The sequence below is a fragment of the Chiloscyllium plagiosum genome, unplaced genomic scaffold, assembly GCF_037043375.1.
Source record: "Chiloscyllium plagiosum isolate Xiang-an unplaced genomic scaffold, Cpla_swu_hap1 HiC_scaffold_23, whole genome shotgun sequence".
Lineage (NCBI taxonomy): Eukaryota > Metazoa > Chordata > Chondrichthyes > Orectolobiformes > Hemiscylliidae > Chiloscyllium > Chiloscyllium plagiosum.
In genome coordinates, this window is record NW_028270161.1 from 53653130 (window position 1) to 53667785 (window position 14656).

General features: G+C 40.6%; 1 protein-coding gene across 1 annotated transcript in view; it reads left to right on the forward strand.

Moving 5' to 3' along the window:
• Positions 1 to 14367, forward strand: part of cmasa (cytidine monophosphate N-acetylneuraminic acid synthetase a) — a 40683-nt gene extending 26316 nt beyond the window's left edge. Inside the window, exons 5-8 of the mRNA XM_043713426.2 lie at positions 2678 to 2772; positions 6120 to 6267; positions 9709 to 9862; positions 12388 to 14367. Of these exons, the coding sequence (XP_043569361.2) occupies positions 2678 to 2772; positions 6120 to 6267; positions 9709 to 9862; positions 12388 to 12575 (585 nt within the window). The 3' untranslated portion in view covers positions 12576 to 14367. The remainder of the gene's footprint in view (positions 1 to 2677; positions 2773 to 6119; positions 6268 to 9708; positions 9863 to 12387) is intronic.
• Positions 14368 to 14656: the final 289 nt, after the last annotated feature.

A 14656-nucleotide genomic window follows, 5' to 3' on the forward strand; every position in this document is an offset into this window, starting at 1 on the left:
TTTTAAACATTGTAACTGTCCCCGTATCCACCACTTTCTCTGGAAGTTCATTCCACATGTGAACCAACCTCTTTAAACAAAAAATTTGGCCCTTGTGTCCTTTTTAAATCTCTCTCACCTTAAAAATATGCCTATTGGTCTTGAAATCTCCCATTCTAGGGGAAAGGCCACCTACTGTTAACCTTACCTGTACCCCTCACAATTTTATAAACCTCTGTAAGGTCACCCCCTACCTCCTACGTTCCAGTGAAAAATGTCTCTGCCTTACTTTATAACTCAACCCTCTGTTCTTGATAAAACATCTTTGGCCCTGGAGTACTGCTGTGGAGCGAGACAGGGAATGACAGTAGAAACTGAGATGCTTAACACTTTGGTTAGAAACAGCAATATCACACAAGATGACAAAGCTTCTATGATAAATTGATAGGATACCACAATACGGATGCTGGGTAAAGGTGAGATACATTATTTAGAATTGACTTGGTAGCATCTGCTAACAAAACCCTATCCTTTCCATTTAACATTAAGATCTATTGTCCGCTTAACATTTGGATCAAGTCCACATACCTGGTAGTCAAAGTATTCTGAGAAGCTGCTCAAGTAGAAAGAACACAGCAGACGTGCCTCTTCAAGGGTAGGGTTCTGTTCGAATAGGTTAACGTAAGGGGCAGGGCTGCAGTCACCCTCGAAAGATGCCGCAAATACTACTAAAGTCCTCCACAAAGAACAAGAGTGAAATCCCCTCCAGAAATCTGATTGCCTGAGATCCCAAAACCACTTGTGCAACATGACCCAAACTTGAGATGTCACCCCCACACCCCTTCCCCAAAAACCTAAGTAGGCACATCCGTCTGACTTGGAAATCAATCAACATCTCTTCATTGTTGCTGGATCAAAATCTGGCATACGGTATTATGGGACACCCTTTTTCATGCAGACTGCAGCTCTTTCTTTCATTAGAGTGATTAGCAATGGGCAATAAACAATTGCGTCCTGACAATTAAACAGGTGAGATCTGCACGTGCCCGGTCTGTAAGCTAATTTGTAAATGCAGCAAGGCAAAGATCAAAGAGCTGTCAGAGCAGTGCTGACTTTCTGGTAGAGGAAGCAGGATTGTGATCCTATTTCCATACAGGAATATAGTGGCAATATAGAAGTGCAAATCTGACACTTCGTGATTTGCTGGTAATAAATGGTGTTCTGAAAAGGATTCTTTGGTATATCTGATCTAGTTAATTGCTGCTGTCAAGAATGGAAAATTAAACTTCCACCCTTAAGAGAACAACAAGACGTAAATGAACTTTTCCCTATAGCCGGGTGAAGGAAGTGGCCAGTGCCTGTCCAACCCACTCCTGTCTGAAATTCCTGAAATAAACTACATGTCAGTTTTCTTGTTTCACTTTGTACAGTGCGACATTTTGATATATAAGCAATATGCAAAATAGTTTACTTGCATGAATCCCCTGAGATTTCTGCATTTTCACTGTCCATGTCCCATATCAACAAATAATTTGGATCTTTCAGCTGTCTGGGGTTTAATGCAGTTTCTGTAGGACTTTGAAAGTTTTAAAATGGAAACTTGCCGTAGTAGTTGGTAGAGACGTCCAAATATGGCAAGGTGATGCTGATTGATTTAGTGACTTGAAGGCTGAGGGGTGACCTTATCGAGGTTTACAAAATTGAGGGGCCTGGATAGGATAAATAGGCAAAGTCTTTTCCCGGGGGTCGAGGAGTCCAGAACTAGAGGGCATAGGTTTAGGGTGAGAGGGGAAACATATAAAAGAGACCTAAGGAGCAACTTTTTCATGCAGAAGGTGATGTGTGTGGAATGGGCTGCCAGAGGAAATGGTGGAGGCTATACAACTGCAACATTTAAGAGGCATTTGGATGGGTATATGAATAGGAAGGGTTTGGAGGGATATGGACCGGGTGCTGGCAGGTGGGACGAGATTGGGTTGGGATATCTGGTCGGCATGGACAGGTTGGACTGAAGGGTCTGTTTCCATGCTGTACATCTCTGACTCTATGACTCCCTAATTCCCAGAGTGACTTCACTTACTGCGATTAAAGCAGCGAAACCTTGAAACAGGCTGACACTTGGCTCTCTGGCACAACACCTGAACCAGCTGGTTAACTTCTGTCAGACATGAATATCCACTAACACAGGCATTTTCAGTTCACTAATCTTTGCTAAATTGTTGGATAAGGATATTGTTTCTGGAAGCAGATTGAGAAAGAAGTAACGTTGTTTTAGTAAGCCTTTCATGACAGTATATCCCAATGCTTTACAGCTAACTTAGTACTCATAGCAAGGTCCTTAAAGCAGCAACAGATTCACAAATGACCAGGTAGTCTGTTTGTGACATCAGTTGGGGCTGATCTTGTCCAGGATATTAATGAGAACTCTCCTACTCCTAGAACCAGTGCCGTAGTATCTTTTGTTTTCACCAGTAAGGATGCATGGTTTAACATCTCACCCACAGGATTATGTGACCATTTGTTTTTGTCATGAGATGTTACTGTGCACAAATGGCTGCTGTGCTTACAAATATAAACAAGTGATGATTCAAATGCAAATTATTGGTGTACTGTGGAAGGTGGTTCATTTGTACTTGAGAGAGTTTTTGTATTCCTATCCATGTGGACATTTACCGTCACTAATTGTTTTCTTACCTAGGGCGGTAAAATAACCTACTATGAAATGGAGTCAGAATACAGTGTTGATATCGATGTAGACATTGACTGGCCAATTGCTGAACAGAGAGTAAAGAGGTAACGCACAAATTCACGGAATTAAAAAAAGCTGGAATTTCAATATATAATCAACTGCAGCACTCAAATAAATATTTTTTGAGTAATTTCATTGTCACGTGATGGTCAGGTCCCATATTTTTGTAATGTGTCGATTATATGGGCATTAATTTTCCAACACGAAGTCTTTCTCCATTTGCTGAAATGTTCATTCCAGAATTCTTCCATGCTGCAGATGTATGGAATATCACCAAACAAGTGTCAATTTTAAGAGCGTCAGGATTGATCCAGTAATGCCTACTGCAACACTATAGTTGAAAGGTTTCTTCCTGAGATGTACCTCCCAGTTTTTTTTCATACAGGGATATATCCCCTGCACTTAAGGTTACTAAAACAGGTAGTTAATTTCTGTGGGTATGTGGATCAGTTACAGTATTTCCTTCTAAAACAATAATTACAGTTTTTAAAGTACTCTGGCTGTAATTGGCCTGTTTTAATGTTGTTGAAAATGTATGTAATGCGAGTTCATCTTTGATTTCCTTTTCCACTATTCATACGCATCGACTTTGTTCATATTCTTTATTTCACGTTCTTGCTGTTGCTTGTTTGCTTATGCTCTTACTGCTCACAGTCTCTCGCTGTTGCTTGCCTTCTTGCTGTCAATCATGCACTCTCTCGCGCACAGTCTGTCTCTTGTATGCACACTCTCTCGTTAGCGCTTTATCTCTCTCATGCTGTTGCTCTTTTAAGCGGTCTTTCGTTCTCTTGTGATCTCTCTCTTTTGTTGTTGTTTTCGCAGAGAAATATTTGACCACTTTGCTACATTTGTTTTAGAATCTTATGCTTCAACTTGATGTATGTTTTTTCTGCACGACTGTTACTTAATTTCCATTGCATTTAAGTCTTGGGCACTACATTGAAATATAGGGCATTGAAAGAATGACTAGCCAGAACCTCATCACTGTTCTGCTCCACTTTTGTAAACATAGCTGCTAACTTCCACCAGTATTTGGACTCCCCACACACACATCCTAAATTTCTTGGAATCTGTTGACGGAAAAACACTGGAAAAGGACCCAGTTTGTTCCCTAGACAGGGTTCAAAGTCACTGCACCAACAGAACTTCGTTCTCCATTCATTGTGATGACTGAAGAGGAAGTATTTGTTTTTGTAGATTATCAGCTGTTTCTTGCAGAACTGACTTTTATTTTTAAAAAATACCTTTTCTGACTTAGTTTTCAGTTTCGCAGCATTTTCCTTGTTGGGCCATACGTCCTCCTACTGTAATATAAAATAGGAACAGGAGTAAGCCCTCGAGCTCTTTCAGTCAGATGGCAGCTGATCTATCTCAACTGCAGTCTCCTGCCCTGTTCTCACACCCTGTGACTCCGAGTGTTTGATTTACGTCTTGAATGTACAGTAGAAGATTCGCCATCTCCTGTGTGAAGGAATTCCTTCTCACCTTCATTCTGAATAGCCAAATTCTTGTGTCCATGAACTGCATTCACAACTCCACAGTAAGGGGAGATGATCTGAATATATACCTTGTCAAGCCCCGAATGAAGTTTTTGTCTCAATGAGGTTGCTTCCGTTTTTTTAAACTTAGAGTTGTGAAAAGTTATGTTTTAATATTCACTTTGAGTTAAGGAATAAATTGATATCATTTTCTTTGAATGGTGGAATTTGGAAGTTCTGTCACTTGTATTTTAACAGATTATGTGGTCGGTGAGCGTTCCTGAGTGTTTGGTTTAATTAACAGAAGGGTTCATCGCAATGTCGTAACAGTAGAATCAATCAGTGCAGTCTTGGTGCTCTAGGGCCACAACTCCTGCCTCACCCCCATTTCCCTTGATTCTGAGAGATCAAGAGTCTGTCTACCCCGGTCTTAAATGCACTCAAAATGAAGACTCCACAGTCTTCTATACGTGAGCAAACTGTACAGTAGATGCAATTTTTTGTGGCAGATGCAATTCAAGAGCGAACTATATAGTAAATGGGAAAAGTCCTGGGGAAAATTGATGTACAGAGAGATCTGGGTGTTCAGGTTCATTATTCCCTGAAGGTGGCAACGCAGGTCAACAGAGTGGTCAAGAAGGCATATAGCATGCTTTCCTTCATCAGGTGGAGTGTTAAGTGCACGTGTTGGCAGGTCATGTCACAGTAGTGTAAGACTTTGGTTTGACCACATTTGAAAAACTGCGTACAGTTCTGGTCGCCACATTACAAAAGTATGTGGATGCTTAGGAGAGGGTGCAGAGGAGGTTGTCTGGTATGGAGGGATCATGATTTCCCTCTTGCAAAACCACGCTGAGTATCCCTAATTATTCCTTGCCTCTCCAAATACATATAAATCTTATCTTTCAGAATCTCCTCCAACAGCTTACATCAATGTCAAGACTCACAGGTCTATAGTTCCCAGATTTATCCTTGCAACCCTTCTTAAACAAAGGCACAGCATTAGCCCCTCACCAGTCTTTTGGTACCTCACCTGTATTTATAGATGATACAAATATTTCTGCAGGGGGGCTCTGCAATTTATACATAACAGTCTTCGGTGTGGTTGAGCACTCTGGGTCTGTGAAATTTGGAAGGATAAGGAGGGATCTCATTGAAACTTTCAGAATACTGAGGCCGGGATAGAGTGATTATGGAGAAAATGTTTCCACTTGTAGGAGAGACTAGGATAAGGGAAGATGATGGCCTAGTGGTATTGCATAGTTTCATCAAATTGCCTCTCATTCTCCTAAACTCCAGAGAACATAGAGCCTTTTAGTTCAACCCCTCATCATATTACAACCCTTCCATCCCGGGGCTATTTTAGTGAACCTTCACTGTATTGTCGCTGATGCTGCAGATGTAGTTCCATTAAAACCCTGCGTAATTATGACAAAAACTCTTATACTCCTAGTCCTTGACAATAAAGAACAGCATATTACTTGCCTTCCTAATGCTGTACCTGCATGGTGACATTCTGCATAGTCTGTGTGAGTATACCCAAGCACATTGTTGTTGACATTCTACACAAAGAACAGGATATCACTCCTTGTGTAAGGTTGCGGTGTGATCGGCTTGGTTTAGTACCATGCAGCAAATGTTTATTCTTAGGTAAAAATTAATGATGAATCCCAACTAACAGATTCTCTGACTGATCAAGGTTTTATTGTTTCACATGACTGTCTACACTGCTCACTATTACAATCATTGAGTTACTTGTGGCACAGAAGGAAGTCATTCAGCCCTTGAGTCCTTGCGGGCTGTCTGCATTGCAATCCACTCACCTTTTTGACCTCGCAGTTTCATTTCCTTCAAGTGCACATCCAATTTCCGTTTGGACCCAATTGGTTGTCTCTTTTCTCTTTCTCTTATAGATATGGTTACTATGGCATGATCGCAGAAATAAAGCTCCTAGTTTGTAACCTGGATGAGCAGCTTGTGGAAGTCCTAAGCTCAAACAAACTGAATGCTGATGTGCTTGGTTTTTCAACCCTTCAATTGCTGAAGAACAGAAGTGTTTCGGTGCGAATACTGTTTTTTGTTTTGTAACTTGCATTTTCCTATACTAATAACAGGCCCAACATTGAAAATATTTTGTGGTTACTGGAGTGTGTTCTAACCAGAATCATTGTTGAGATACAAAAAGAGCTTTGATTGCTGGCAGCCAAAAATAATTGCCTAAATGAAGGATCCTTTAGAATCATTTTAAAATAGCCAATGGTGCTTCACAGAGTGGCATCAAACAAAATCATAGAATGCCTACAGTGTAGAAACGGGTCATTCAGCCCAACAGGTCCACACTGACCCTCTGAAGCGTATCCCATCCAGATCCATTCTCCTACCACTCTACATTTCCCATGACCAATGCATCTAACCTGCCCATATTTAGACTGTGGAAGGAAACCCACGCAAACACAGGGAGAATGTGCAAACTCAATACAGATAGTTGCACAAGGCCGGAATCAAATCCAGGTCCCTGGTGCTGTGAGGCAGCAGTTCTAACCACTGAGCCACCATGCCACCCATGTGGCATTGAGCCTCATGAAGTACAAGGGGAGCTGACCAATAGCTCTTCAAGGAGGGAAGAAAGAAAGCCTTTTCTTCTGTAATCCTGTGATGAAAAATCATTTCTAATTCCACTTTAAGAGAGTGATGATTATAAAATTGTGCCTTTAAAAGAGCCACCCACTTGCCCATTTCTTCCAAAGCCCTTTCTAAGTCAAAAGTTAATTCCACTTCTAGAAAGTCTCAACTCCAAAGGAAGAGTGTGACGGTTCTTTTTAATTTATCTCTTTGGCAAAAACAAGTGGTAAAGAGAACGTGGGGTCCACAGAAGATGGATGCAGTTGGGGAAGGAATGGATAATAGGGAAATAGTAAAATGGCTATACAACGGATAATAGGGGAATGGTAAAATGGCTATACAGTGGAGCAAGACAACCAGTTCTGGAGATATCAGAAAACTCCAGAATCATTACCATTTAAAAAAAAAATACTGCAGAACAAGGGTGTTGTGAATGCCAATGAACTGAAATTAACGACTAAGACTGATCAATCGTTGCTCGATAAGAATCCAGGGAATATGGATCCAAGTAAGTTAATTGGAGCACTGGAATGTATTAGCATAATCTGATTAACTGGTAAAATGGGCTGAAGGCTGTCATCACCGCCTCTTATCATTATCCCAGGCACTTGTTGCATAATGAGATTCTTTTACCGATCATCTTAAATCTCATTTATCTAGTTATGGAGTTCACCACAGATGTAGCTGGCAGGGAGCAGTGAGCACGGTGGCACAGTGGTTAGCACTGCTGCCTCACAGCGCCAGAGACCCGGGTTCAATTCCCGCCTCAGGCGACTGACTGTGTGGAGTTTGCACGTTCTCCCCGTGTCTGCGTGGGTTTCCTCCGGGTGCTCCGGTTTCCTCCCACAGTCACAAAGATGTGCAGGGTCAGGTGAATTGGCCGTACTAAATTGCCCATAGTGTTAGGTAAGGGGTAAATGTCGGGGTATGGGTGGGTTTCGCTTCGGCGGGTCGGTGTGGACTTGTTGGGCCGAAGGGCCTGTTTCCACACTGTAATCTAATCTAATCTAATCTAATACTGTTGCAGGCTTTGCTTTTTGTGACTAGGACTGCTAAAGGAACCACTAGCGTACATGAGAACGCTGCAGAAAATATTTCAGGGGAGCAGAAACCTAAGGTGTATCACTCAGTTGATCTGTGTCACTTTTGGACTAGTAATAGGTATTTAGTTTTGGTTTAATGTGAATATAACCATGTTGGACAAATGACTAACCTATACCTATATGCTTATATCTGCTGTGTCTGCCCGGCACTTATTCAGACAGTCTGAGGTAGGTTTGCCAATCAGATTGATTTAATTTATGAGTTGGCATGTGACTGGAAAAATAACTGTCTGTATTATAAATGGTGTTGTCTAAGAGATCTCTTATTTAATCTTTCTATTTTTAACGTATGGCATGGTAGATTTCTTCAGACCATTGGAGACTTTGTTGCTCAACATTGGGGTTTTATTGATTTAGGATTCCTACCTTTGGGAATCCATACGTCACATTGAGCAGAAGAGAGGTTCAAGGATTCCCATTCCTTCTTTTGTAAGCGGAGGTATTCCTTCATGTGTGGAGGATGGAAGTGATTGCATTGCTATAGCACCTTGACACAACAATCAGGTATCCCAGAGAATTTTATAGCCCATTTTGCATTGTGGTAATTGCAATTTAGAAAATTATTAACCAACGCATGCACAGCAAGTTCACACAGACCACATTGCGACACCGATCAGGTAATCTGCTTCAGGTGTTCAGACTTGGCTGATGATAGTTATTGACTGGGACTCCAGGGAGAGCTCCCATGGTCTTGGAATTGTGCCTTAGGAACGTCTATATTCACTTGGATGCCAAGTTACTGGCCACACATCTCATGAGATCATGAAACTTGTCAGCGGGAAGGGTGTCACTTGACCTGTCAAGCCTGAGCCATTGTCTACTTTTGTTTCCAATATTCCCTTTTATACACCCAGTCGTGCCAAACAAATTTCTTCACTGCCTTGTTAACCTGCCCTGCCCTAAGATTTATGAAGATGCATCCCTGAGTGCCTCTGCTCTTGCATCACTCTGCACACATACTCCCGCCTCCCCCCACCCCCCATCAATAGTTTGACGTCTCACTCAAAAAGCAGTATGTGTGACCATGCAGCAATCCTTCACTATTGCACTGGATTATTTGCTGGTTTGTACACTACAGTCTCTGTAGTAGAATTTGAGCCTGTAATCTTCTGATTTGGAGACATTGTCAGCTACAGCACAGCAGTAGCATCAACACTTAATCAGAAACTGACCAATACTTATCTATACCACATTGATACTGATTTATTTGAGTTGTTAATGATTAAATGTAAAATATTGATACGTCCGCCTAAGTTTACTCTCGTTGATCAAATCATGGAGAATTTGGAAAGCTTCCAAAGGGTTATTGAATGACAGGTTCCTATAAACAATGCAAATAGGAAAGATGTAGGAACATTTTTCATCTAGTTATTGTAGAATTATTGCTTTAACATTTATTCAGTAATCTTCAAATACTAGATGCCTTGGCGACACAAAATACCATTTCTCCACTTTAAATATTTCTAATCAGGTAGATCAGATATTTGGTGGCTGACCCACTTGCTTCAGTAAAGCTGCACTCTCCAAAGTCGTGAAACTTGTGAAAAGGCCTCCAACCGCTTTGGCATTTAAAGTTACACTGATGGGGAAAATGGATAAAAGGCAGTTTGATTTTTTTTTCAGCCGAAAAGTGCATAAATAACCAAATGAACTCCCTGTGAAGCATCCATTGGTAGATCATGGTGAATGGTCCACTAGCGAGTCACTGTTCAACTCTTTACATGTACTAGTGGAATAAAGGAACATTTGGGGTAATTGTTGCCTGTGTTTTCTCTAGGTGGAATTCCTTCCAAACACCAATACATCAAAAGATGGCAGCAAGAAGCAACCTTCAAAAGGAGAATTGATGGAAATTGCACAGAGCAAATTAAGTACTGTGGAAAGTTTAGTGAATAAGTTGGACATCACTTGGAAAAATGTGGCTTGCTTTGGTGAGTGTTTGTGTTATAGGAATTCTATAAGGGATACAAAATGGCTGGTGTGTTAAGGTCGTTGGGTTACTTTTGTCTTTTTTTAAACCTGCTTTTATCAGTGTGCCAGCATTGTTTCCAGTGAGTTTATTCCATAGAAATACATGCTATATCTACCCTTTGATCATAATCCCCACGCCCCATAATAAAAGCTTTCAATTCGCTGCCTTAATCACTTGCTGCATCTGCATTATAACAGTTTATGTACTCGAACACCTCAATCCCTCTGCACTGTGACATTCTGCATTTATTCTCCAGTCAAATAACACTTCTTATTCTTCTTGCTAAAATGGTCAATTCATGTCTTCTCACACTGTACTCTTGTCAGATTTCAGTCAGCTGATTCAATCTGTCCATGTCATCCTTGTATCACCTTCACAATTTAACTTGCTATCTTTGTGTCATCTGCAAATTTTAGCTACCATGCCTTTGTTCTCCTCATCTAAGTCATTGTTATCAAATCTGAAGTTGAGATCCCAGCACAGACCCCAGTGGGACTCCACTCATCACATCCTGTCAAACTGAAAAAGACCCATTTATGCACACTCTGTTTTCTGCTGCTGGCTAGCTAATCTTCTATTCATGCTAATATGTTGCCCCCTACACCACAAGCTTTTACTTTCTTTGATGTGGTATCATTAAATGCCTTCTTGAAATCCTGGTGCTTCTACAGGCTGCTTTATTGAAGATTTATCAACATTTGAAAGGATTAAATTAAATTCTTTTGAGTTGCCCCATGTGCTGCACCCCCCCCCCCCCCCCCCCCGCCCAGCCCAAACACAGTTTCGAGTTCACATCGGAATGTGGCAGGAACCCCAACAGAACTGAAACTCCACCTGCTTCATAGACCTTTCCCTCCTCGCAGATGACCTCCACAAGCCCTCGGGTTTCTTTCATTTAAGAAATGAACACGTGACATGTCTACTTGCAGGAGGTTCCTTGAATAATCGGAGTATTGAGAAAGATGTTAGAGCTGTAGGTTTGGTGCAGTGTTGCCCGACGTACAATCCTGCCAAATGAGACCCACAATGTTGAGACAGCAACATTGAAATATTGCAATACTGAAAGAAGTTTGGACCCATGGTTTCAGCCATTTATTGGCCTTATTACAGCTATAATCTCCAAACTCTGTCAGAAAGGCAACTTGTTAAGCTTTCACTTTGATTTTAAAGGAAGTAACAGGCCTAAAATATCTGTATTCTTATGGCAAATCAATAACCCGAAACATTATTGCATTTTATCAATGATTGTTTTATTGCTCAAATTTTTGTGCTGTTGATGATGCCCTTATTGGTGAGGAATTAAGTTTATCTTAAGATCTTTATGAGCAGTAAAAAGTTATAAAATCATTCTGTTACAAAAATTCAGTTTGATGAAGAGGAACGAAAGAAGTCTTGTGTGGAGTATACATAGAACAGCTGTGATTGTCCTCTCTTTGCTATACATTGTATGTGTATGTGTTTGTGTATGTAAACCACAAATTTTTTTTCTGATGCGCTTTCATGGTGACTGGAGAGGAACCAGGTATAATACCTCCCACATAAAGAAATAGCCCTGCATCAACTGTTGAAGTTTGTAGCTGAAGTAACGTATCCCAAAGTGTTAGCATTACTGTTCTGAAACTCGACAGTCTACTGTTTGGGCACAGAAAATATGGAAACGTTATTCGCCGTGAATAAGTACTCCAGCAGGAAATCTCTAAATTAATTAACGTAATTAAACCACCACACAAGCATTTACAGTTTTTAACTTTGTAAACCACCTGAAAGAGGTTAATGAATTGCAAGTTCACACCAAGCTACATAATGAGATATTGAGAGAGAGGGGATGATTGCAAAGGCTGGGAATAAGGGAGCGTGCTTTGGGACGGGTCTTGTGGGGGTGGGAGCGGAGTTCAGAGCTTGCAGCTGAAGGCAGTGCAGCCAAAGATGGCATGAAGAAAATCAGTGACATGCAATTGGTCTAAATTGGAGAATTATTGAGATCTTGGATGTTCTATGAAGCTCTAGGAGCTAGCAGTGACAGGGAGGACCAGGCCAGAGGAGACACATACAAATTTTGCATGTGATACAGGACTGAAAATTAACAGAAGGGAATCACGTTGCTGTAAAGTACTCTGATGATTTTCTGTCCATCTTAACTGAAGAGAGCATGGAATCTCCCTTACACAGGCGATACAATAAAAGTGTAGGATTAAGGTAGACTTCCTCCCAAAGACTTTTCTTACATGCAGCAAACCTGATTGAAGTGTAATTAGCTGTTTTAATCACCTTGGGAAGCACAAACTATTAGTTTTATTGATTGTTATTCAAATTTAAATCTGATTTCATTTAAAGCCTGCCTTTTACAGTTTCTGCATCTTAGCTAATTTGTAAGGTAAAATGCATAATGAATATAGACTATGTTTAAGGATTGAAAAGTTTTAATGTTCAGAATTGATGTTAAGTCAAAACCAGCAACATTTCTTTCCTCTCAACAAAAAATAGGCAACACTGAGTATGACCTTGAGTGTCTGAAGAGAGCTGAAGTTCGAGGTGCCCCTCGGGATGCAGCTCCTCCTGTCCTCGAAGTGGCGAATTACATCTGTACACAGAATGGTGCAATGAAATCATGGGAAGAATTTGTTGAACATGTGCTGCTGCTCTTGGAAAAACTTGACAATAAGTCGCCCTAAAAGAAACACTACAAAATAATGATATTTAAATTTTCCCAATCTAAAAGTCAGGTTTCTCTGCATTTTGTTTCGTGGGAATGAATGTATTTTATCTCCTGTTTAAGCCAATGGAAGTATGGCATTCATCATTTGAGTGTTGGGCCAAGTAGCATAAGTGGCCACGGTCTTTTAGATTTTCTGATCATAACCTGGTCACTGGAATTCTGGTTCAGCCAGTCTTTACTGTTATCTAGTTGCTTCTTTTGTTGTTGGTCTCTTGCTCCTCTTCAGTTACCCCTTTGGTGAAAGGTAGACTACACGGCTTCTGCGTGAATAACTTGTCTGAAGAACTCCATTAGCCATCATTTGATGTTATTAAAGAGTTCCATTGCTGCCCTTTCCCACTCCCAACCCAGACTCATAGAGATGTACAGCACGGCAACAGACCCTTTGGTCCAACTCGTCTGTGCTGACTAGAAATCCTAACCTAATCTAGTGCTGTTTGCCAGCACTTGGCCCATATCCCTTAAACCCTTCCCATTCATATACCCATCTAGATGCCTGTTAAATGTTGTAATTGTACCAGTCTCTATCACTTCCTCTGGCAGCTCATTCCATGTGCACAGCACCTTGTGTGTGAAAATGTTGCCCGTTAGGTATTATTTAAATTATTCCCCTTTCACCCTAAACCTGTACCCTCTTGTGCTAGACTCCCCAGGGAAAAGACCTTTGTCTATTTATCCTATTCATGCCCCTCATGATTTTATAACCCTCTATAAGGTCACCCCTCAGCCTCCGATGCTCCAGGGAAAACAGCCCTTGTCTATTCAGCCTCACGTTATGGTTCAAGTCCTCCAACACTGGCAACATCCTTGTAAATCATTTCTGAACCCTTTCAAGTTTTACAACTTCCTTCTGATAGGAAGGAGATTAGAATGGCAGACAATATTCCAAAACCTCATTCACAACTAATTCATTAATTTCAAGTGCTGCTGAACAGAGTCCACTTTTGTCGAACATTTTTATCTTGCAATCATCAGGACCTTTTGCAAGAATGCCAATTCATGGGGAAGATCAGAGTTTACACGTGCCTGAGAGAGCTAGTTGCTTGGCAAGCAGACTGTAATTGGTAGACAAAGTTAAAAATCACATGGCACCAGGTTATAGTCCAATAGGTTTAATTGGAAGCACACTAGCTTTCGGAGTGTCGCTCCATCATCAGGTGATAGTGGCGGGCTCAATCCTAACACACAGAATTTATAGCAAAAATTTACAGTGTGATGTAACTGAAATTATACATTGAAAAATTGATTGTCTGTTAAGCCTTTCATCTGTTAGAATACCGTGATAGCTTCACTTCTTTCACAGGTAAATCACAAAACCTTTTTAAAAAAGTTGCATTCTCGGGTTAAATTTCATCTGTTAGAATACAGTGATACACCCCAGTCCAATACTGGCATCTCCAAATCTTAATTGGTTGGGGCATTAATGTAGCATATGTATGCGTAAATGCTAATTGATAGCTAACAGCCAAACTTTGTTTAAATTTTCAACCAGGCAGGCTGACTGTGACTGGTAAGACATTGTTGAGAAACAAAATACCAAATGACTGTCAGCTATTTTGTTAAATTGGAACAGGTGCACTACATGTATATCCTCTTTCTATCTCACTTTTATTAATACATGGAGCTTCCAGTGCATGCAAGTGTGAGCATGATTGATAATCTTAAATTTGTTGGCAGTGGAATTCTTTGCACATTCTGGATTATCCAACAAATGTTGTGCAGTTGCAGAATTGCATTTTGTGTTGGGTACTGGTTGGGTGCAAACAGTACTTTGCTTGCTGCAAACACAAATGTTTTATCAAAATGTGTGTTTGTTTATCCACCCAGTTTATTCTTAGGATCCTGTTAACACCAAGTTTGGAAACAGTTGATTTTCTTTTCATCTCTCCCAACTCTTGAAGCTTAGCATCCATAATTCACTGCAAAAAAGAAATAATGACTTTGGAGAGGGATTCATGTTTCAAGACTTGAGCTGATGTATGGTGTTAAATTAATTAAAATGCATATATAAGAAAATGTAGAAAAACATTAATGGAT